The 21,550-nt window shown below is 40.5% G+C and overlaps 1 protein-coding gene across 3 annotated transcripts in view; it reads left to right on the top strand.

Moving 5' to 3' along the window:
- SIAE (sialic acid acetylesterase) overlaps positions 1-21,550 on the top strand; it is a 56,752-nt gene that overhangs the window by 4,856 nt on the left and 30,346 nt on the right. For 2 of the 3 annotated variants that reach the window (XM_007183437.2, XM_007183438.2), the window contains 2 exons: positions 7,095-7,270; positions 15,708-15,846. In XM_007183437.2, coding sequence (XP_007183499.2) covers positions 7,095-7,270; positions 15,708-15,846 — 315 coding nt within the window. Of the gene's footprint in view, positions 1-1,290; positions 1,355-7,094; positions 7,271-15,707; positions 15,847-21,550 lie in introns of all 3 variants that reach the window. The other variant, XM_007183439.2, reaches the window with a different exon arrangement.

The following is a 21,550-nucleotide window of genomic DNA, read 5'->3' as shown; positions in this document are numbered from 1 at the left end:
ACTGGAGGAATGGCAGGCAGGTTGGTTTGTCCGGACCACTGGGGTGTGTGACCGGTGGTGGATGGCAGGAGATAAGGTTGGAAACGCAGGGAGGCTTGTTTGTCGTTGCTATGGAGCGTACACTGTACTTTGGATAGATGGATTTTAAGCAGCAAAATAACACAGTCCGATTTGTATTTTAGAAAGATTACTCTGGCATCACTGTGGAAGAAGGATTGGAGATGCATGAGACTAAAGGTGGTGGGACCTGCTAGCAGGCTGTTATGATATTTAGGCAATAGACATTGAAGGCTTGACCCCAAATAGTGGCTAATTCTCAAATAGGTGAGAATTAGCAATTAGCAGGCTTCACGAAGAGACGTCCTAAAAGGAGTCTCCGTCTAGAAGAGATAAAGATGTAAAAAAAAAAAAAAAAAAAAAGAGAGAGATAAAGATGTATAAGATAGCATGCGGAGGAGCTCAGAGTTACCAGATGCAGGAAGGTGTGCTCAGGGCTGGGTCAAGTGGAGACCTGGTTGTATCTTAGTTAGAGGTAACTACGGAGCTATGGGATGTTGAGGTGAGAGTCAGGTGAGGAGGCTTCTCTGGGGGGGTGGAGTTAATGTGGAGGCTGGTGGTTTGAGCGGGGACTTGGATATATATGTGACAGCGAAGCTTGTGGAAATTTTATTGGCCCCTGAAAACAAGGATTACCTGATTAGTTTTGTCAATATACGGGACCGATATCCAATCCAGAGCGATCCAGATGCTGGTGCAGACTTTTAATAATTCATTTCCATTCAGCAAACATTAAGAAATACTAAGTACCAGGCATAGATGCAAGGTAAGTGCTTCTAGTTCTTGGGTTTTAAGACTTTTTAAGGTAAGAAGCTTATTGGGTGAAATTCAGAGACCTGAAAGGGAAGCTTAAGCTGATTGAGAAGTTGTTCTCTGTTAGATTTAAATGCTATTGGTGACTTGTAGGATATACCGAAAATGAAGAATTCAGGAGACTAACAGTGCTTTCTTTTTGTGTTGCATCCATCTCAGAAATGAACAGTACGGAGTACAGATAGTGGTACTCTCAGTAAAAAGACATTGATTTAGAGATCTAAAGAACTGATGTAATTGTTTGAAAACAATAAATAGGATTTCCTTAGTGCTAAAAAATAACATTACCAGTAAATATTTAGGAGACAGAGACTGTACAGTGCCGTAGAAATAGAGAAAGCACATAATACATAGCATTTCAGTTTTTAAAAATGTTCTTATGCATTATTTTTAGTTTTTTCCCCTTCATGGCTGTTGCAGGGCCAATATTTGGAGTGTCCAGAGACGAGACAGGAGGGTAGGTGGTGACGAGAAGGAATAAAAGGTAATAATTAGGGGATGAGCCCCTCTTCTCCTTTACTGTGATAGTGAACCTGCTCACTTATTTTGAGTTCAATTCTATAAACATCAACCGAAGGCTTATTATGTATAAAACACTGAGCTAGCAACCCTAGAAAATACAAGGAAGAATGTGCCCACCCTCCAAGAACTCACTGTCTCATGCTGTCCTTCCACATTTAGCAATTTAGGTTCAAGTAATGCTTCAGTTGCTTCACTGCAAAGTGATGCTTCGTTTGGAGTTAAAATATCCAGCAGCAGCTTAAGGGAGCCAAGTGATTCATGGACTCTTGAGGTAATTGTACAGGAAAAGAGATTGTTATTGGTGGGGTGGTGGGTAGATCTATTTGTTAGGCTCTCCACACTGGCTTGGGAGAGAAGAAAGGTATTGTGGTTTATACAGATCCACAAACCTACTTCCGTGGACAGCGTGCTCTGTCCTGCCCATGAAGCAAAATGGATAAAATGTTATTTGGAATAAAAGAGATAAACATGTAAGAAATTTCACAGGGCAGCGAAGAAAATGTTTCTCAAAGGAGATACTATAGGGCATATTGAAGGGTTGACTTCTATTTAAATTTTGATGATGACTCTGGGATTTTCAGCCAGACTCTCTATCTCTGTTAATATTTAACTTATTACCTATAATCCCCTAGGTGCCCACAGCAAAGTGGAATTTAACAACGTAAAGGTTTTTGTCCAGCAGACTGACACTTAAGCATTGGGAAAATTAAAACCTGAGGGATGACTTGGAATATGGTCAGGTTCTGGGCCTGTTCAAGCCATGTTGTCAAGTGATGCATGATGATTCTCTCAGACACAAGAAGTAAAATTGGGGCAAATAGTCTATATCCTCTCACTTTGACACACATGGGGGATGCATATGTAGGTGATAAACTGAAGGTGTATCTGCCTGAATTTGTCATGATTGAGGTAAATAGAAAATACAAAAGGCCCAAACCTCTTAGAAAATTAAAAATCTCCTGGTTGCAGTGTTAACGTGCGTGCTAATTTTCTATGCCACATAATAAGTTACCACAAACATAGGTGCTTAAAACAACACACTTTTACTATCTCACAATTTCTGTAGATCTGAAGCCTGACCATCATTTATCTGGGTTCTCTACTCAGAGTTTCAGAAGGCTGAAATCAAGGTGTTGGCTGGGCTACATTCTCATCCAGAGGCTCGACTAGGGAATGATTCGCTTCCAAGCACCCTTAGGTTGCTGGCAGATTCATTTCCTTGTGCCTGTAGAATTCATGGCAGCATTTCTGCTGCTTCAAATCTCTGACCTCTAGACCCTATTTAAAGGACTCACCTTATTTAGGTCAGGCCCACCCAGGATAATCTCCCTTTGGATTAATTTAAAGCCAACTGATTAGGGATTTTAATTATATCTGCGAGACCCCTTCATCTTTTCCATGTAATGTAACTTAATCATGAGAATGGCATCTTATCCCGTTTGCCATTTTCTGTTGATTGGAAGCAAATCATATATTCTGCCTGCACTTGAGGGGAGGGACTATACAAGGGTGTGACTCACTGGGGGTCACCTTAGGGTGTGTCTGCCATAGCAAGCTATAGTTTAAGTAACTTGCATCAACAGTTTTATTGATAGAAAAATAGTTAAGCTTTTTTTTTTTACATTTATATTTGGTGGTGGTGGAGATGAACTTTATACAGAATAATGCAGGTCAGGCAGGGGCGGTTTGGGCAGTAAGGCCTTCTTTAGCTCCAGGTCACTTCCACAAACCAGTGGACCCGTTTGCACCTGGTGAAGTGCCAGGCTTCTGTGGGGGAAGAGGTGATTAGGGCTGCTTCCAGTTCTAGGTTCTCCCTCTTGGGAAGGGAAAGGTTGTTGGATAATTTTCCTTTTTCTCTTCTTGGTTTCTGAGATTTGGCACAATAACCTGAAAAACAATTAACATCTGATATGAATAGCAAAGAGGAAAAATAGCAAGATGCACTTCATGACTAATCATGTCTCTAGACAAATTCTTTTAATTTTTTGGCTTTGATTGTTTATTATTCCCATTTTGCGGTGGGGTTGGTCAGGGAGATGGAGAGAACATGGAGAGAGTTCTTTACTTATGCTCTTGGCTGGAAGAGGAAGAGAAGAGGGACAGTGAGAAATAGGCCACCAGATACACTAACCATTGGCTGGAAAACACAAAGCCCCAGTCAGTTTGCGTGGCTTTCTTTTCAGTATAACCCAGGAGGACTGGGGTTTACTCTCTGCCATTTACTTGATGGAGTGCCTGGCACCCGGTAAACTCTCTCAGTAGCTGTACAATGAAGGAAGGGCATGAATCTTCCTAGATAGAAGAAGAAAGAATGGGAGGAAGCAGAGATTTGAATGCAACAAAAATGAGCATTTACAGAAACCTGAGCCTGGTTTGGTAAGAGATGTCGCAAGATAGCAAGTGATTGGGGCCCAGAGGAAGGAACCAGAGCAACTGTTGCTCAGAAAGCCCATCAAGCTCAGCAAAAGCCAGCTGGATGGTGAACTTCAACTCTTTGTGGTTTGTCACTCAATTTTTTTTTTAATATATATATATATATTTATTTATTTATCTATGTATGTATGTATGTTTGGCTGCATTGGGTCTTTGTTGCTGCTCGCGGGCTTTCTCTAGTTGTGGCCAGCGGGGGCTACTCTTCGCTGCGGTGCATGGGCTTCTCAATGCGGTGGCTTCTCTTGTTGTGGAGCACGGGCTTTAGGTGCGCGGGCTTCAGTAGTTGTGGCACGCGGGCTCAGTAGTTGTGGCTCGCGAGCTCTAGAGCGCAGGCTCAGTAGTTGTGGCGCACGGGCTTAGTTGCTCCGCGGCATGTGGGATCTTCCCAGACCAGGGCTCGAACCCGTGTCGCCTGCATGGGCAGGCGGATTCTTAACCACCATGCCACCAGGGAAGTCCCATCACTCAATTTTATTGCTTGGACTCAACCTAATGGACTTGGTGGGTCAACACAGTTTCTGAAATCTATAACTGGACTTCACTGGCCTGTGGTCAGCTGCACTTTCATCAACCGGTCCTTAACGGACAGGCCAAGGCCTAATCAATTCTCCTTGTGAAACGTCCCACCCTTGCCTTGAGTCTAAGAAACAGTCTTCACAAGGGCCGCTCTCTTTTGTATATATCGATACTTACATGGCAGTAAATCCACATTGTTTTAAACAAATTATTTCTGAGTTACTTTGACCATTAATAACCCCTCTGTAGTGGAGCTGGTTTCCCCTGCCTTGCATGGCAGTTAACTTTACTTAACACTCATTCTTGTGTCAGTTTTTCTCTTATGAAGTGGGAGAGGAAAAGAGCTAGAAACTAAAAGAACTCTAGGACTAGAACAGAAGGAAGTTCTGCAAGGTCTTTGTGGAAGTCGAGCAGTTTCCTGGGGGAGAGCAGTCCTGGGGAACAAGGCTCAGATCTCCATGCCTAGTTCTCTTCAGACGCTTTAGGCTCTAGAGGGAGCTCATCCTCTGGGTGTAGGATGGTGTTGCCCTGTTTTGCCCCAACATCCCCCCCTTTCCGTCTTTGTCTTTTTATTGCTGGGCAGCAAAGCTTTTCAGAAGCTCTGGTGAAGGCGCTTTTCCACACCAGCCATATTGCCTGGATAGAGACTAAATGTAAATACCTAATTAACAGCAGGGACTAGGAATAGCTTGTACAGTAGTAGAAGGCTCAAAAATAGTCCTGTCCTGGGTTTTCTAGGGATTGACCTCATCATCACAAATGAGTAATGTTGGTGGCAGGAGGACAGAGCTCCAGTAAGCAACGTCAGTGCAAGAAGTCTGGAAAGACCTTGGCAAGGCTGCGGTTGGGACAGATTGGAGAGTCTGCCTGCTCAGACGAGAGAGCCATACGGAGCACATCACACCTGTGCGACACAATCTGTACTAGCTGCCCACTGTTTCCAAAACAGTGATTTTTCTGCTTTAGGTGAATTCTGCATTTAATATGTTGATGTCTGTGACTATTGGTGGTGTTAAAAGCAATAGCGAACGTTTGGTCCTGGGCTTAATTGACCTCGCAGGGGTGGGAGTAGCAGGCTCAGTCAGTTGCGCTTCTGAGAGGAGTGACCTGTGCCCTTTCACTGATGCCTGAGGGTTTTGGATGCTTCCCACAGGACTCTGAGTAATCCTTTATGGTTTGAGCCTTTACCAATCTCCTGCCGTGAGGCTGGACTTCTCTTCTTAGCTCTTACTGATTAAGAGGAACTTAGCACAGTGTCTGGCACGAGTAGGCACTTGGCTAGTTTTTTTATAATTAATTTTTTCCGGTTGGTGTAATAACCTTAGGATGCCTCGTTTCTAGCTCTTGCCATTCTTTCCCTTTGAATTTACATTGATCCGATGGACACAAATTATAAATCAGTCCATATTCTTCAGCATTATGCCAAGAATATTTATTTTTTTAATAAATTTCTTTTCTTAAAAATTTATTTATTTAATTTATTTATTTTTGGCTGCGTTGGGTCTTCGTTGCTGCACGTGGGCTTTCTCTAGTTGTGGCGAGCGGGGGCTACTCTTCGTTGCGGTGCGCGGACTTCTCATTGTGGTGGCTTCTCGTTGCGGAGCATGGGCTCTAGGCACATGGGCTTCAGTAGTTGTGGCCCGCGGGCTCAGCAGTTGTGGCTCGCAAGCTCTAGAGCACAGGCTCAGTAGTTGTGGCACACGGGCTTAGTTGCTCCGTGGCATGTGGGATCTTCCCGGACCAGGGCTCGAACCCGTGTTTCCTGCATTGGCAGGCAGATTCTTAACCACTGCGCCACCAGGGAAGTCCAAGAATATTTATTTTAAAACAATCATCTCTCTATTTTGTCTGTTTTCTCCCTCTCGTTTCTTCAACTTTGTTCCTGTTGTTTGGTTCTCCTAGGCATAATTTTGCCACTTGGAAGATATTTTTCTTAAGTCTCCGAGTATGATGTTGGCAGCGGTGGTGGTGTGCGTGGGTGAGAGGTGGGAAGGTGGTAGGGGGGTGGTTGCTAAGGAATATGCTATGAATTTCTGAAATAGGGTCTTGGATAGCTTTTCATCTCCCAAACTGCGTTCAAAAACCTTAAGTCTGGTAAATAACTCTGTGAAAATAATTAATTGGGCAAGTCTCAATATCTTCTTCAAAGAGAGATTAATTTATGTGCCTCCTACTACTTCTTTATGTGTCACCTGTTTAACTGTTGATAAGAGAGCCCAGAACCACTGGTGGTATTAATCCCTGAGAGCAACAGGGGGAGGAGTTGGGGGGTTGATGACAAGGATGATACCATCAAGTCAGTTTCAGAGGATAAGTGATTTTCTCTAACCTGTGCTCACAAGTTAGTTTGGGGCACTGGGTAAATCTGTTAGATTAGGATTATGTTAATATTGATAGTTGGATGGTATAGGAAGAATTTCTATTTTATGTTTTTGTATTAAACTCCCTTGAATTTTAATCTCTGTGTATTTTTGTCTATCCTCGTTTAGGATTATAACTGGGTGATTTATTTTTCTTGTAAATGCTTTGATTAAAAGTAAGGAGGGATTGGTACAGATTAAAGATAGCTACGCTGCTGCTTTCGTTATTTCTGTTGACCTGTCTGAAATTTGGCCAGTCTTCATAGCCTTGAATCCAGTTCATCACAGAAGCTGGGAATCGCCACAAATGAGTCTGATGCATGACAGGATTGGGTTTTAATTTCACTTTAGTTGATTGATTGATTAATCCTTGGGGCCTTATTATTATTTCAGCCCACTCTGATAGCTGGATGGTGGTACTGGATCCTGTGAAGCCTGGTGGACCTTATGAAGTGATGGCACAGCAGATTCTTGGGAGGAAGAACTTCACCCTGAGAATTCATGGTGTCTTATTTGGAGATGTCTGGCTTTGCAGTGGGCAAAGTAACATGCAGATGACTGTTTCACAGGTAATTTGCAGAGTCTCAGTGTTAATAATGTTGATACGAGGAAGATAAACGAGGAAGAGGAAAGGGGCAAGGAGGAGAAGGAGGTAGAAGCCTTCTTTTTCTACCGTGTGCCAAGATCTGTTCTAAGTGCTTTCTTTGCATGTGTTAATTAATTCGATTAACAACTTTATGTGGTAAGTACTTATAAGATATTCCTATCTCACAGATGAGGAAACTGGCCCATCTGAGGTTAAGTTCCCTGCCTAAGGTCACAGTGTAATTGTGGAGCCAGGATATGAATGCGACCCCAGAGCCTGCTTTCTTAGTCATGGCTAGTGTGTCAGTGTGTGGGGCACTATTTTCTCACCTTCCTGGGCTAAAGGCAGAAGCTACAGAGTATTTGATGGTAATGGAGATTTCGTATCAAATTGAAGGCAAAGTAGATTACTCTTCTTTTTGATTGGTCTTAGGAGATGAGCTTCTGGAGAGAGCCTAGGAAATCAAAACAATTAGATTTTGTTTGGATGCTGGGCAGCTAACATACTCTGTCTTTTGTTTTCATGGAGATTTAAAAATTGAGAGTGAATGTTGGCTTTGCCTCTTACTAGTTGTATGGCTTGGAGCAAATCACTTGGTGTTTATGAAACTTTGTAAAACATGCTTTTAAAAAATTGTGGTTAAAATGAATATAACATAATATGTATCATTGTTGGTAAGTGTACAATTCAGTGGCATTAAATATATTCACAGTGCTGTGTGTACCCATCACCACTATCTATCCTCAAAACTTTTTCATCATCCCCAATGTATACTCTGTACCCATTAAACAATAAATCCCCCCTTCCCCTTCCTCCTGCCTCCTGGTAACCTCTATTCTGCTTTCTCTCAATGAATTTGCCTCTTCTAGGTACCTCATATAAGTGGAACCATACAATACTTGTTCTTCTGTGTCTGACTTATCTTGCTAAGGATCATGCTTTCAAGGTCCATCCATGTAGCATATATCAAACTTTTATCCCCTTTTACGGTTGAATTGTATTCCATTGTATATGCCACATTTTGCTTATCCATTCATTTATTGATGAACACCTGGGTTGTTTCCACCTTTTGGCTATTGTGAGTAATGCTGCTATGAACATTGATGTACAGATATCTGTTCCAGTTCCTGCTTTCAATGCTTTTGGATACATGCCTATGAGTGGAATTGCTGGATTAGTTCTATATTTAACTTTTGAGGAACCACCAAACCATTTCCACAGTGGCTGTACCATTTTACATTCCTACCAGCAATATACAAAGGTTCTAATTTCACTGCATTCTAACACGTGTTACTTTCCGTTTTCTTGATTATAGCCACACTAGTAGGTGTGCAGTGGTATCTTAATATGGTTTTGATTTGCATTCTCTAATGACTAGTGATGTTGAGTATTATCTCATGTATTTATTGGCCATTTGTATGTCTTATTTGGAAAATTGTTTACTTAGGCCCTTTGCCCATTTTTGAATTGGGTTGCTTGTTGTTAAATTGTAGGAATTATTTGTATCTTCTAGGTATTAATCGCTTGTCAGATACACGATCTGTAAATATTTTGTCTCATTCTTAGTTTGTCATTTCACTTTTTTGAGAGTGTCCTTTGATACATAAAAGTTTTTAATTTTTATGAAGTTCAATTTATCTATTTTTTCTTTTGTTGTCTGTGCTTTTAGTATCATCTTCTTGAAATTGTTGCCAAGTCCAATGACATGAAGATTTTCCCAATGTTTCTTCTAAGAGTTTTTTAGTTTTATCTCTTAAGTTTAGGTCTTTGATCCGTTTTAATCACTTTTTTGTTTATAGTGTAAGGTGAGGGTCTAACTTCATTCTTTTGCAAGTGGATATCCAGTTCTCCCAGCATCAATTGTTGAAAACACTGTCCTTCCTCTATCGAATGGTCTTGGCACTTTTTTCAAAAATCCATTGGTCATATATATGAGGGTTTATTTCTCGGCTTTCTAGTCTATTCCATTTGTCTATATGTCTCTTCTTATGGCAGTACCATACTGTTTTAATTACTGTAGCTTTGTAGTAAGTTTCAAAGTTGAGACATGTGACTGCTCCAACTTTATTCTTCTTTTTCAAGATTGTTTTGGCTATTCAAGATCCCTTGTAATTCCATATAAATGTGAGGATATGATTTTCCATTTCTGCAAAAAAGGTTGTTGGAATTTTGATAGGTATTGTGTTGAATTTGTAGATTGCTTTGGGTAGTACTGACATTTTAACAATGTTAAGTCTTCCTATCCATGAACATAGAATGTTTTTCTATTAATTTAGATCTTCCTTATTTTTTTTTTCAGTAATATTTTATAGTTTTTCAGTGTACAAGTCTTTTACCTGCTTGGGTAGATTTATTCTGAAGTATTTTTCTTTTACATACTATTATAAATAGAACTTCTTTCTTAATTTCCTTTTAGGATTGTTCATTGCTCATTTATAGAAACAAATGATTTTTGCATTTTGATGTTGTACCCTGAAACTTTGCTGAATTTGTTTATTAGCTCTAGTAGCTTTCTTATAGGTTCTTTGGGATTTTCTATGTATAGGAGCATATTATCTGAAGTTAGAAATAGTTTTACCTTTTTTGTTTTGCAATTTGGATGCTTTTATTTCTTTTATCTTGTCTAACAGCTCTGGCTAGAACTTCCAGTACAATGTTGAATAGCAGTGATGAAAACAGACATCCTTGTCTTGTTCTTGGTCTTAGGGAGGAAGCTTTCAGTCTTTCTATGATGTGACCTGTGGGTTTTTCATAAACACCTTTTATCATATTGAGAAAATTTCCCTCTATTCCTACTTGTCTTAGAGTTTTTATCATGAAAGTTTGTTGAATTTTGTTAAATGTCTCAGGCTTAGTTTTGATGACTATACTACAACTATATCTGGCCTAACTAACAGGGCCATTATGAAGATTAAACTATTTTGTTTGTCTCTAAAAGGCCCTTATAAATTGAAAAGTAATGTCTAAATATAAGATGTCATTATTTTAAAAAGCTTTTTATTGTAAAAACATCAAACACACACACAAGTTAAGAGACTTATAAAGACCTATATATCCATCACCTAGATCGACAGTTGTAGGTATTTTGCCATATTTGATTTATCTGTTTGTTGTTGTTATTGTTGAACCATCCCAAGCCGCACGCAGACACCTTGATACTTCAGTTAGGGGTCACGTGTCAAATTGATATATATATTCATATATCAAATTAATATATATATTTTTTTACACAGAAATAAGAGCCATTGATGACTCTTTTTGCTCAACTTTTTCATAGCCTAGGATTTCTTTTGTTAGTGTCAGTTTTTTTCTCTGTTTCAGTCATGGCCTTTGAAGATTAATTTTTCTTAAATTTTGAGAACTAGCATTTTTTTCTCCCTTATTGTAGCTATAGAGAGACTTCACTGGGCTCTTGTTTACCCTGATAGAATGTCGAGAGGAAGAGCACTACATGAGCTCCCAGGTAGGGGATGGGGCATATACAGTACCTGGAGAATCAAGTGGGACAGAACAAGGGAATGCCGACCTGCCAATACGTTGTCAGTGATGAAACTCATCTTGAAGTGTTCCTGTCCCCATTGCTATTAGAGGATAGGGCCCCTCTGACACATGATGAGTGAGGTCTCTTAAGTAACGCTGGTTAAAAAGGACATTGAAAGAGTTATCAACGGAGAAAGTTTCTTAATTGTTAATTGGTATCCTAGCAAGACAATGGTGGTAGAACAAAAGCCTTGGTGCTAAATGTCTTTAGCACTGAGATTTCTTTTTAAAAACAACTCCACCTTCTAACTGAACACAAAAACAGTCTACAATAAAGAGAGTGGATTTCTAGGTACTGTGTGATGGGGTTATTGCTTTTGGCCCTCAGAATTGTCATTGCTTTGTTTAGTGGAAGCTATCTGATTTAAAAATAAAAGTAAGCGAGACCATTGCTGTTTCATTTATATTAGGATAAGAGCTGGACAGTAGCAAGTTCATAGACATATTTAAAGATTATCAGCTTAAAATATTGCTGAAAGATGAGTAAATATTTTTCACTCAGTATCAGACATCCAGAGAAGTTAGTGTGAGTTAAATTCTTTGGCACATTTGAAATTGGGATTAGTTTTCTTTGCTTGTCTGTATTTTTTGATTTTTCTATAATGAGCATGAAATAACTATAATTTTTAAGAGCAAGTTAAAAAATCAAGAAATTGATATTCACCTAACTGATATCTTAAATATCTATCAAAGGCTCAGTTTACAATAAAGAGGCACATTATATAAATAAGAATCTTAGGAATAAATGATTTAATTTGCATTATTCATCAGAACTAATATGTTTATATACTTTGATGTGTACTTTCATTTGTTTCCTTTAATAGGTTAAGATCTTGAAAAGATTGTCTTCCCTAGCTCTTTCTCTAAAACTCAGTTCCTCCTCAAGTTGATTTTTATTTCCTTGCCTTTTTTCCATTATCTACTTCTCTATCTTTGAGAAATATTTAAATTTGAGATTTAAAAACCTCTACAGCTAGACCATGATCTCAATTAATCTTTTTAAAAAAATTTATAAAATTGAGTCCTTGCGCATACTTAGGATTTCTTGTTTTGCTTCTATAGCTTCTACCCCTTATGGTTTCTTCCTTTTTTTTTTTTCCTTTTTTTAACCAATTAATAAATAATGCTCCTAAAAAGATTCTACTCTGGACATATCTACTTCCTTTCATTATTAGTTTTCTACTTAAAAATCTAAATTCTTGCATTTATGTCTTCCTAACCAATATTTTTCTTAGTCTTGCTTCCTGCCCTACTTAAGTATACGGAAACCTTTTGAATTTAAATGTTTATTAAACTGGACTTTAACTGGGCTTTAACTGGGCTCCCTTTTAACATAAGTGAATAGAAGCAAAATTGAAGTTTTATCTCTTGATAGAAAGCATGGTTTTATATAGAAGTGGGATTGCTGTTAACTCATTAAGAAAAACAGTATTTTCCTTAATGCTTTAATTACAGTTCTCTGTTTGCACAGAAAGGCACGGACCAGATCTATTTGTATCTGTACAGTCAGGTTTTCAGCCGCAATCTGTGCCAGGGGATCTCATCCCATTTTCTGTCAAGCTTAATCAGATTTTGATTGTTAAGACAGAACACATTCTTTCTGCCTGGAATTTACTCTTAAGCATATTCTGTATTAAACTAGGGCTACAAGCTCTGAGATACAGGGAAATAGAAAAAAGATTCCATCTGAAAAAGACAAGTGTTCATTTTTTTTATTTGTTTGTTTTAAATCACACACTTAGTCTGCAAGACTGAATTTTAGGGGCTGACAGTACCAAAAGGCAAGTTTTCTAGTCTCTTAACCCTCGGTAGAACTTTATTTTTTGATCAAAAGGATGCTTCACATGACTCCTCCTTGATTCCACTTGCTCCTTTCCCCCTGAAGACTCCCAACACACACGCGCGTGTACACACATAGAGTCTCTGTCTTTCTCCTTCTCTCCCTCCATGTGACTTTTCTGAGGAGATAAGATTTCCACTATAACCAACCACTCTTCACAGTCAAATGAGGGAAATGGCAGATTGTATGCCCATCTTGTTGTTAGGGTAAAGTGGAATTTTAAAATCAAGTGTTATTTATAACCCTGAGTGAGATGTTTATAAATGGAGGAAAGTCTAAATGTTCATCTGTCACCTCCTAAGTCAGGGTATGTCTTAAGACTTGGATATTTCTAGTTAGCTCGGAAGAAGATGGCCAACATTAGATAGAAAGCCCATTTTTCAATATCTCAGCAATCCCCACATTCCTGCTTTACAAATAAGGGAACTAAAATCCAGAAGAGAAGGGCTGGTGCCCCATTATAATACCAGATTCATAGGAGTTGTGATGACTGGCTTATTTGTAGTTATTCTCTGAACTAAGTCTGCTATATTGTACTGTGGTAGAAGGTAAAGTAACATACAGGATCCAAATTCTTTTAAGTAAAGTTTCCCTGTGTCCGTCAGTGCGTGCACTTGTGTGCACATACACACACACATTCACACACATGCCTTGCTCCCCTGTGCAGACCCCATGCCAAGATTCTCTGAGGAAATAGATTCTTGACGTTTCTTCATTAATTCAAGAATGTAGTATAAAGGTTACAAAATGAACACCAGTGAGCAGCTGCTTTGATGGTGAACTGCAGGTCCCCAGAGAGGTGGTAGGGCTCTCCCAGTCGCTGCAGCCTTAATGACTTCAAATACCTTGGTATTCATTTACATCCTCATTTCAATACTTGGTAGAAAAATAATTACACTGAGGTGTTTGATGAGATGAAATTTGATCTCAGCAGATGGAGTGAGGCTTCCCCTCTCATCAGCAGGGAAACCAAGTGTCATTTAAATGAAAATCTTCCTGAAATCTCTTTATTCCTAAGTTTGCTGCCAGTATCCCCAAGGAAATCCTTCCATCAAAAAGGCTTGGTGATATTGGGACAGGATACCAATTTCAGAAGTAATTGTCATCAGATGCAGCAAGAATTTCCCCCCACCCCCATTTTTGCTAACACTTACTGTGGCTTTCGAGCTTTGGCTTGAAATAATACACAAATGTGAGTTTGAAAATGGAAGTTTTCCAGCCAATGCTTTGGATCCAGTTCTGTGTGCTGGTAACAATAGAGGAGGATGCCAACCCCCGCCCCACCCCGCTCCCCCCAGTTCTGTTGGCCTTGCAATACTCTACAGTGTTAGCAACGGGTCTAAAAGACAAGACGCATGTTCCCTGCACTGCCCCCTGAAACTAGCGTCTCATTGTGAGGAGGCACTGGAGTTCCCAGTCGGTGCAGAAGCTGGTGTGGGTGGAGAGAAGCAGTTTCATCCCCTGTTTCCATGGAAGCAACATACGATCCTTAGTGCTTGGTGCAGAACTGAATTTCAAGGGAGGCGACTTTTTACAGGTACTTGCTGCTGAAAAATAACTTCCCTGCCAAGATATACTGTGAGTGCATTAGTCTCTTCTTAGTCTTTAATGTTTATTTTACATGAAACTTGCCAGGGAAGATCCTGAACAAGCGGGTCTGGATTTCCTATGGAATTTTCCTGAGACCATGTGTGGAAAGAGCAGTAACCCTGACAGCCTAGAGCTGCCATTACCCAGGGAGCAGTTCAGGCTGCGGCTCCCACTGGGACCTAAAGAGCCATTTCTTTTGCATCTGGCCGTCTTATTGGCCACGGCAGGCCCAGCGGCAAGTCAAAAGGCGATTCAGGGGGCAGCGCATTTCAGTGAAATGCTCTGTGGAGGTGCTCTGGCTGCTCCGACACTGCAGCGGCGAGGCCAGCTGCATTCTCTGTGGCGGGTGGGAGGCAAAGCCAGCCAGCTGCACACTCTGTGGCCAGCGGCCAATGGAAAGCGGCCCAGCCTCCTGTGCCTCTCGCTGTGGCAGTCCTGTCTCAGCTGGAGCTCTTGTTCCCCGAGGCCAGTGATAACTGGCCTTCTGGAGGCTCCTGTTAGGCCTTTGTTTTGGGAAGACCATTCTGTCCAGGGGGATGGAGAGAAGACCAGGAAAAACAAACACTAATTAGAAAGCAAAACAATATATTTATGATACATTCTTTTTAAAATAAAGAGAAACATAACTACTGAAAAATCAGGATTGAAGGAGATAGCACTTACATGTAAGCCCAGAGAGGAATGATGCTTCATAGGACTAACAGTGAAACCAGTCGGTGTAGCACACACATTCGTGTCCAGAAGAACCCTAAGCCAGTCCTGTCACACTCTTGGCAACTGGTGAGGTTTCATAAAGTGCTTTGGGAAAAAGTGCTGTGTCTTTGGACGGACCCTTTTCTTTGTCTGGTTTCTTGAGGCTGTTGTCAGCAATCACCCTGAACACCACCTTTCACACTGCCAGGCCTCCCGTGTTTTTCCTGGGTGATTTTCCAGGACTGAGACGAGGAGATAAGCATCTTGAGGCTGATTTCAGGATGTTTCAGGAGTTTAAAAATCGTTTCTCAGGTGTGTTTCTTTTGAATATACATCTCTCATGGCCTATGGATTACATAAACTTACCTCCCCACGGCCTTTTTGGCTCCATTAAAAAGAAAAGTTAATGCCATGGCTTTATGTTAACAAATGCTTTTTCTTAATAGAAGTATTTTCGTTCAAGATATCGGCCTTCTTTAGCCTAAACCCATCCACAGCTCCTCTCATCTAACACAGACTTGTCTTTGAGATCTCAGATTTCATTGTGTTCCCACCTTCTTTGGGGACATGATTTATCATGGTCTCTGTGGATCAAGGCGATCCGGACCAGCCCACCACTGGTTCTGATTATTCATTTGGTTTGGGTATCCTAAAGGCTCAGAAGGAGCTCGGAGGGTTGGTGTGTACCAGGGGGCAGTAGCATCATTGACCATCCGCTAGGTCGGTGTCGGAAATGACGTTCCTGCTTCTTTTCCAGATATTTAATGCCACAAGCGAGCTGTCGAACACAGCTGCCTATCAGTCTGTCCACATCCTCTCCGTGTCCCTCAACCAGGCTCAGCAGGAGCTGGAGGACCTTGCCGAGGTTGATTTGCGGTGGTCCAAGCCCACCTTGGGTAAGTGGTCGCTGGAACGCGTGCCGTCTCTTCTGTGAGGGGCTGGTGCCCTGCTTGCAATCTGTGATCCTGAATTAGGTTCTGGTCTATTTCATCCTTTTATTCATTTCCTGTCGACCCCTCCCCCTTTCCTGATGGCACCTGTTTCATACATTTCTTCCCAAGACTCCACAGGGACTCTCGCCCCCTTGCTCGGAGGAGATGGCGCTTCCTCCAACTTCGTCAGTCCCATCGAGGCCACTCAGCTCAAGCTCCGCCAGCATCTCTTCAGCGCCTGACGCTCTCTTCTCCTCTTCTCTTTCCTCCTTTGTTTCTGTGTCTGAACACAGCTGACTGTTTCCTTTCAGGCCTGCCTCTGATGCGGGCTCTTACCTTCTCCAGGGCCTTCTCTTATCCCTCAGGCTCTGTCCTTTTACCCCACCGTCCAGTCTGCACGAAATCTTTAGTTCAGGCTGCTCTGCGTCAGGCTCTGATCTAGGCCCCGAGGGTGCAGCTGTGATTGGGGCAGACACAGCCCCCCGCCCTCAGAGCTCTGCTTTTCTTTTATTCTAACAAAACCAAGCGAAGCAAAGCATAACACACACCCTTCTCCTGGTACCGCACCTCTCTCCTTTGCTCTGTTAAACCTTTTTAGAACATCTTTTCATTGCCTTCCAACGTGTTCACTCTTTAACCCTTTATAATCTGGCTTCTGCGTCCAGGTCAACAACTGGTTCCCCCAAGGTTACTGCTGTTCTTCTACCATGCACTCTGGACACCCCGTAGCATCGGCACTGCTGACTGCTGCTTTTAGAAGCTGCGCCTTCCTCTGAGCCTGCTTGGTACTTCCTTTCCTTCGTTCGCCCTCTCTGTCCTCTCCCTGCCTGTTTGTTTGCTTTCTTCAGTCCCTTCCTCCAGACGTGGTCGCTTGTGCTCTTTCTGGTCCGTTTTCTCTTTCACCTGTACATGCTTTACCTTGGTAACCTCAATTGCTCCTACATTTTCAAGTATTAATTCATTCAGCCAATATTTGGATGCCCACTATGAGCTAGGCGCTATTCTAAGTGCTGGGGGTATAGCAGAGAATAAAGCAGGCAGGCACGCCTGGTCTCCTGGATGGAGCTTACAGTCTAGTGAGGGAATACAGAAAACGAATAATAAAATTAGTATATACGAAGTATTGATACTATTCAGTATCACACTGTCAGAACTTTCCCTTTAAGAACTCAGGAACTGAATAGATTTGGGTAAATTTTTTAATGAATCCTTTGGTCCGTGAACTCTTAATGCATGTCATCCAAAACTCAGGAATCAATTAGATTTGGATAAGGTATTATACCTTGCTGTCGGCTCCATTTCACTCTCTGAACGCAGAGACTCAAATTTTTGGGCATCAAGGGATAGGTTAGATGGTGGTGCTTGCTGAGACAGAAATAAGTACATAAAATACATCAGGGAAGGGGGGCGGTACTGCTGGGGCTGGGATGGGGTGGTGGTTTCCAGCTTAGAGTGGCCACGGAGGTCCCAGCTGAGAAAGGCAGCATTTCCGTAATAACCTGACAGAGGTGAGGCCACGCAGGTGTGTGGGGAAGAGCCTAGTAGGTCAAGCCCCTCTCACATTTCCAGTCTCTGCAGCCTCTTCTACTGCCCTCATATCTCTGACTGCAGCTGGGAAGGGTCTCTGATTTTAAAGACTCCTGTAATTAGCTTGGCCCTGTCTAGATAATTCAGGACAATTGCCCCCTCTCTAGTCCTTGCTCTTGAAAACACCTGCGATGTCCCTTTAGCCACATAAGGGTCATTCACAGGTTCCAGGCGTTGGACTCCGGACACCTCTGGGGGTTGTGCTGCCCACCACGCATTCTCATTCTCGTGCGTTTGCAAGCGGCTTTCCACTTCCTTTACCCCAAGATGTGCTTCTAACCTCCCCGTCAGTTTTATCTTATACCATTCTCCTTTTGTAATCTATGCTCTAGGCAAATACTTTAAAAACTGTCCAGTTTTACGTGCCTTTGTACATACTGTTTCTTCTGCCTAGAATGCCAGCTCTACTTCCTGGACTCCTGTCTTTCAGGGCCGCCCCACCTCCCTCCCCTTCCCGCTTAATTACCTCTTCCCTCTACCTGCCCATCAGTGAGTCACCTTTATTCCAGCTGCCCACAGCTACCCAGCACCAGCCAACGAACGTTCACTGACTCTGCACTGGGTGCCAGACATGGAGAATATAGAAGTCCTAAGGGTTTAGTGGGGTGAGGGAAACACCAGGCACAGAGTATGCCCGGAGCACACGGAAGGAGGTCCACCCTCACCTGGTATTTAATGATCTGCCTTTCATTTCATATTCTTTCTCTTGCTGTTAAAACCCCTTAACACTTGTTTATACCTCTTAAAGCACTAAACCATACTTTGCCATCTGTTTTTTTTTTTTTCCACACACACGCACTGTATTTTATTTTTTTTATTTTATTTTTTTTAGAGGCTGGATGATCATCTGTTGCAGATTCTTTTTTTTTTTTTTTTTCACATCCTTTTTTCTTTATTAAAAAGTAGGTAATTTTTCTGCAAAATATATATATTTTTTGTTTTGTTTTGTTTTTTTTTTCCACACACACACACTGTATTTTATTTTTACAAGAGATAAATAGACTGACACCAAGCATTGTACATGGATGACCACAACAAAAGCAACAATGATTGCAATTACCAAACATGAAACACACTCATACTATGTCATAATATTGACATTCAGTCCAGTAATCCTCCACTGTAACAGCTCCTTTACTTTGCAGTGAAAATTGATTTGTATATTCTTTGCCTCTGAGTCCTTGTGGGATTTTTTTTTTTTTTAATTCAGACAGAAAGTCACAAAAATTATACTCATCCTCATCAGTTCACTCAGTCCCATGTAATTAATTTTTTTTTTCATCTTGATCTTTTGTTAGCACTTTTATGAGTTCATCAGTTTTTCATTAGAGTTCTGAAAATGCTTATTCATTCAGTTCAGCAGTACAGTCAGTTACCAGAAACCTGTACTTGTCAGAGTCTTTTCCATGAATTTCTTGAAGATGAAACCCTTTTATAGGAACATACTTGCAAAATCATCAGAGTACACCCAGAACTGTCTGTAAATGACAGAAGACTTAAAAATGACCATGGTTAAAGATTTGATGAAAGTTCATAATAATGCAGTTGACAAGAAAATTAGTTATTTCTGAGATATACATTTTAAAGTAATAACTAGGATTATTACTTATAACCTTATACCAGAACATATAAGATTTTTAGAAGTTTCCTGTAATGTCTGAAACATTTATATTAACATATTTCCATACATATTTCCATACAAATACAAATATAAGATTTTTAGAAATTTCATGTAATGTCTGAAACATTTATATTAACATATTTCCATACATATTTCCATACAAATACAAATATAACATTTTTAGAAATTTCATGTAATGTCTGAAACATTTATATTAACATATTTCCATACAAATAACCCAATGAAAGTTTAGTATTAGTTGTTTTGTTTGTTTTTTTATACTGCAGGTTCTTATTAGGCATCAGTTTTATACACATCAGTGTATACATGTCAATCCCAATCGCCCAATTCAGCACACCACCATCCCCACCTCACCGCAGTTTTCCCCCCTTGGTGTCCATATGTCCATTCTCTACATCTGTGTCTCAACTTCTGCCCTGCAAACTGGCTCATCTGTACCATTTTTCTAGGTTCCACATACATGCATTAATATACGATATTTGTTTTTCTCTTTCTGACTTACTTCACTCTGTATGACAGTCTCTAGATCCATCCACGTCTCAACAAATGACTCAATTTCGTTCCTTTTTATGGCTGAGTAATATTCCATTGTATATATGTACCACAACTTCTTTATCCATTCGTCTGTTGATGGGCATTTAGGTTGCTTCCATGACCTGGCTATTGTAAATAGTGCTGCAATGAACATTCGGGTGCATGTGTCCTTTTGAATTATGGTTTTCTCTGGGTATATGCCCAGTAGTGGGATTGCTGGGTCATATGGTAATTCTATTTTTAGTTTTTTAAGGAACCTCCATATTGTTCTCCATAGTGGCTGTATCAATTTACATTCCCACCAACAGTGCAAGAGGGTTCCCTTTTCTCCACACCCTCTCCAGCATTTGTTGTTTGTAGATTTTCTGATGATGCCCATTCTAACAGGAGTGAGGTGATACCTCATTGTAGTTTTGATTTGCATTTCTCTAATAATTAGTGATGTTGAGCATCTTTTCATGTGCTTCGTGGCCGTCTGTATGTCTTCTTTGGAGAAATGTCTATTTAGGTCTTCTGCCCATTTTTGGATTGGGGTGTTTGTTTCTTTGATATTGAGCTGAATGAGCTGTTTATATATTTTGGAGATTAATCCTTTGTCAGTTGATTCATTTGCAAATATTTTCTCCCATTCTGAGGGTTGTCTTTTGGTCTTGTTTATGGTTTCCTTTGCTGTGCAAAAGCTTTGTAGTTTCATTAGGTCCCACTTGTTTATTTTTGTTTTTATTTCCATTACTCTAGGAGGTGGATCAAAAAAGATCTTGCTGTGATTTATGTCAAAGAGTGTTCTTCCTATGTTTTCCTCTAAGAGTTTTATAGTGTCCAGTCTTATATTTAGGTCTCTAATCCATTTTGAGTTTATTTTTGTGTATGGTGTTAGGGAGTATTCTAATTTCATTCTTTTACATGTAGCTGTCCAGTTTTCCCAGCACCACTTATTGAAGAGACTGTCTTTTCTCCATTGTATATCTTTGCCTCCTTTGTCATAGATTAGTTGACCATAGGTGCGTGGGTTAATCTCTGGGCTTTCTATCTTGTTCCATTGATCTATGTTTCTGTTTTTGTGCCAGTACCATATTGTCTTGATTACTGTAGCTTTGTAGTATAGTCTGAAGTCAGGGAGTCTGATTCCTCCAGCTCCATTTTTTTTGCCTCAAGACTGCTTTGGCTATTCGGGGTCTTTTGTGTCTCCATACAAATTTTAAGATGATTTGTTCTAGTTCCGTAAAAAATGCCATTGGTAATTTGATAGGGATTGCATTGAATCTGTAGATTGCTTTGGGTAGTATACTCATTTTCACAATGTTGATTCTTCCAATCCAAGAACATGGTATATCTCTCCATCTATTTGTATCATCTTTAATTTCTTTCATCAGTGTCTTATAGTTTTCTGCATACAGGTCTTTTGTCTCCCTAGGTAGGTTTATTCCTAGGTATTTTATTCTTTTTGTTGCAATGGTAAATGGGAGTGTTTCCATAATTTCTCTTTCAGATTTTTCATCATTAGTGTATAGGAATGCAAGAGATTTCTGTGCATTAATTTTGTAACCTGCAACTTTACCATATTCATTAATTAGCTCTAGCAGTTTTCTGGTGGCAGTTTTAGGATTCTCTATGTATAGTATCATGTCATCCGCAAACAGTGACAGTTTTACTTCTTCTTTTCCAATTTGTATTCCTTTTATTTCTTTTTCTTCTCTGATTGCCGTGGCTAGGACTTCCAGAACTATGTTGAATAATAGTGGTGAGAGTGGACATCCTTGTCTCGTTCCTGATCTTAGAGGAAATGCTTTCAGTTTTTCACCATTGAGAATGATGTTTGCTGTGGGTTTGTCATATATGGCCTTTATTATGTTGAGGTAGGTTCCCTCTATGCCCACTTTCTGGAGAGTTTTTATCAGAAATGGG

Source organism: Balaenoptera acutorostrata, chromosome 9 (assembly GCF_949987535.1).
Source record: "Balaenoptera acutorostrata chromosome 9, mBalAcu1.1, whole genome shotgun sequence".
NCBI classification, from domain to species: domain Eukaryota; kingdom Metazoa; phylum Chordata; class Mammalia; order Artiodactyla; family Balaenopteridae; genus Balaenoptera; species Balaenoptera acutorostrata.
Note: the sequence above shows the minus strand (reverse complement) of the source record. Positions and strands in the feature narration are given on the sequence as shown.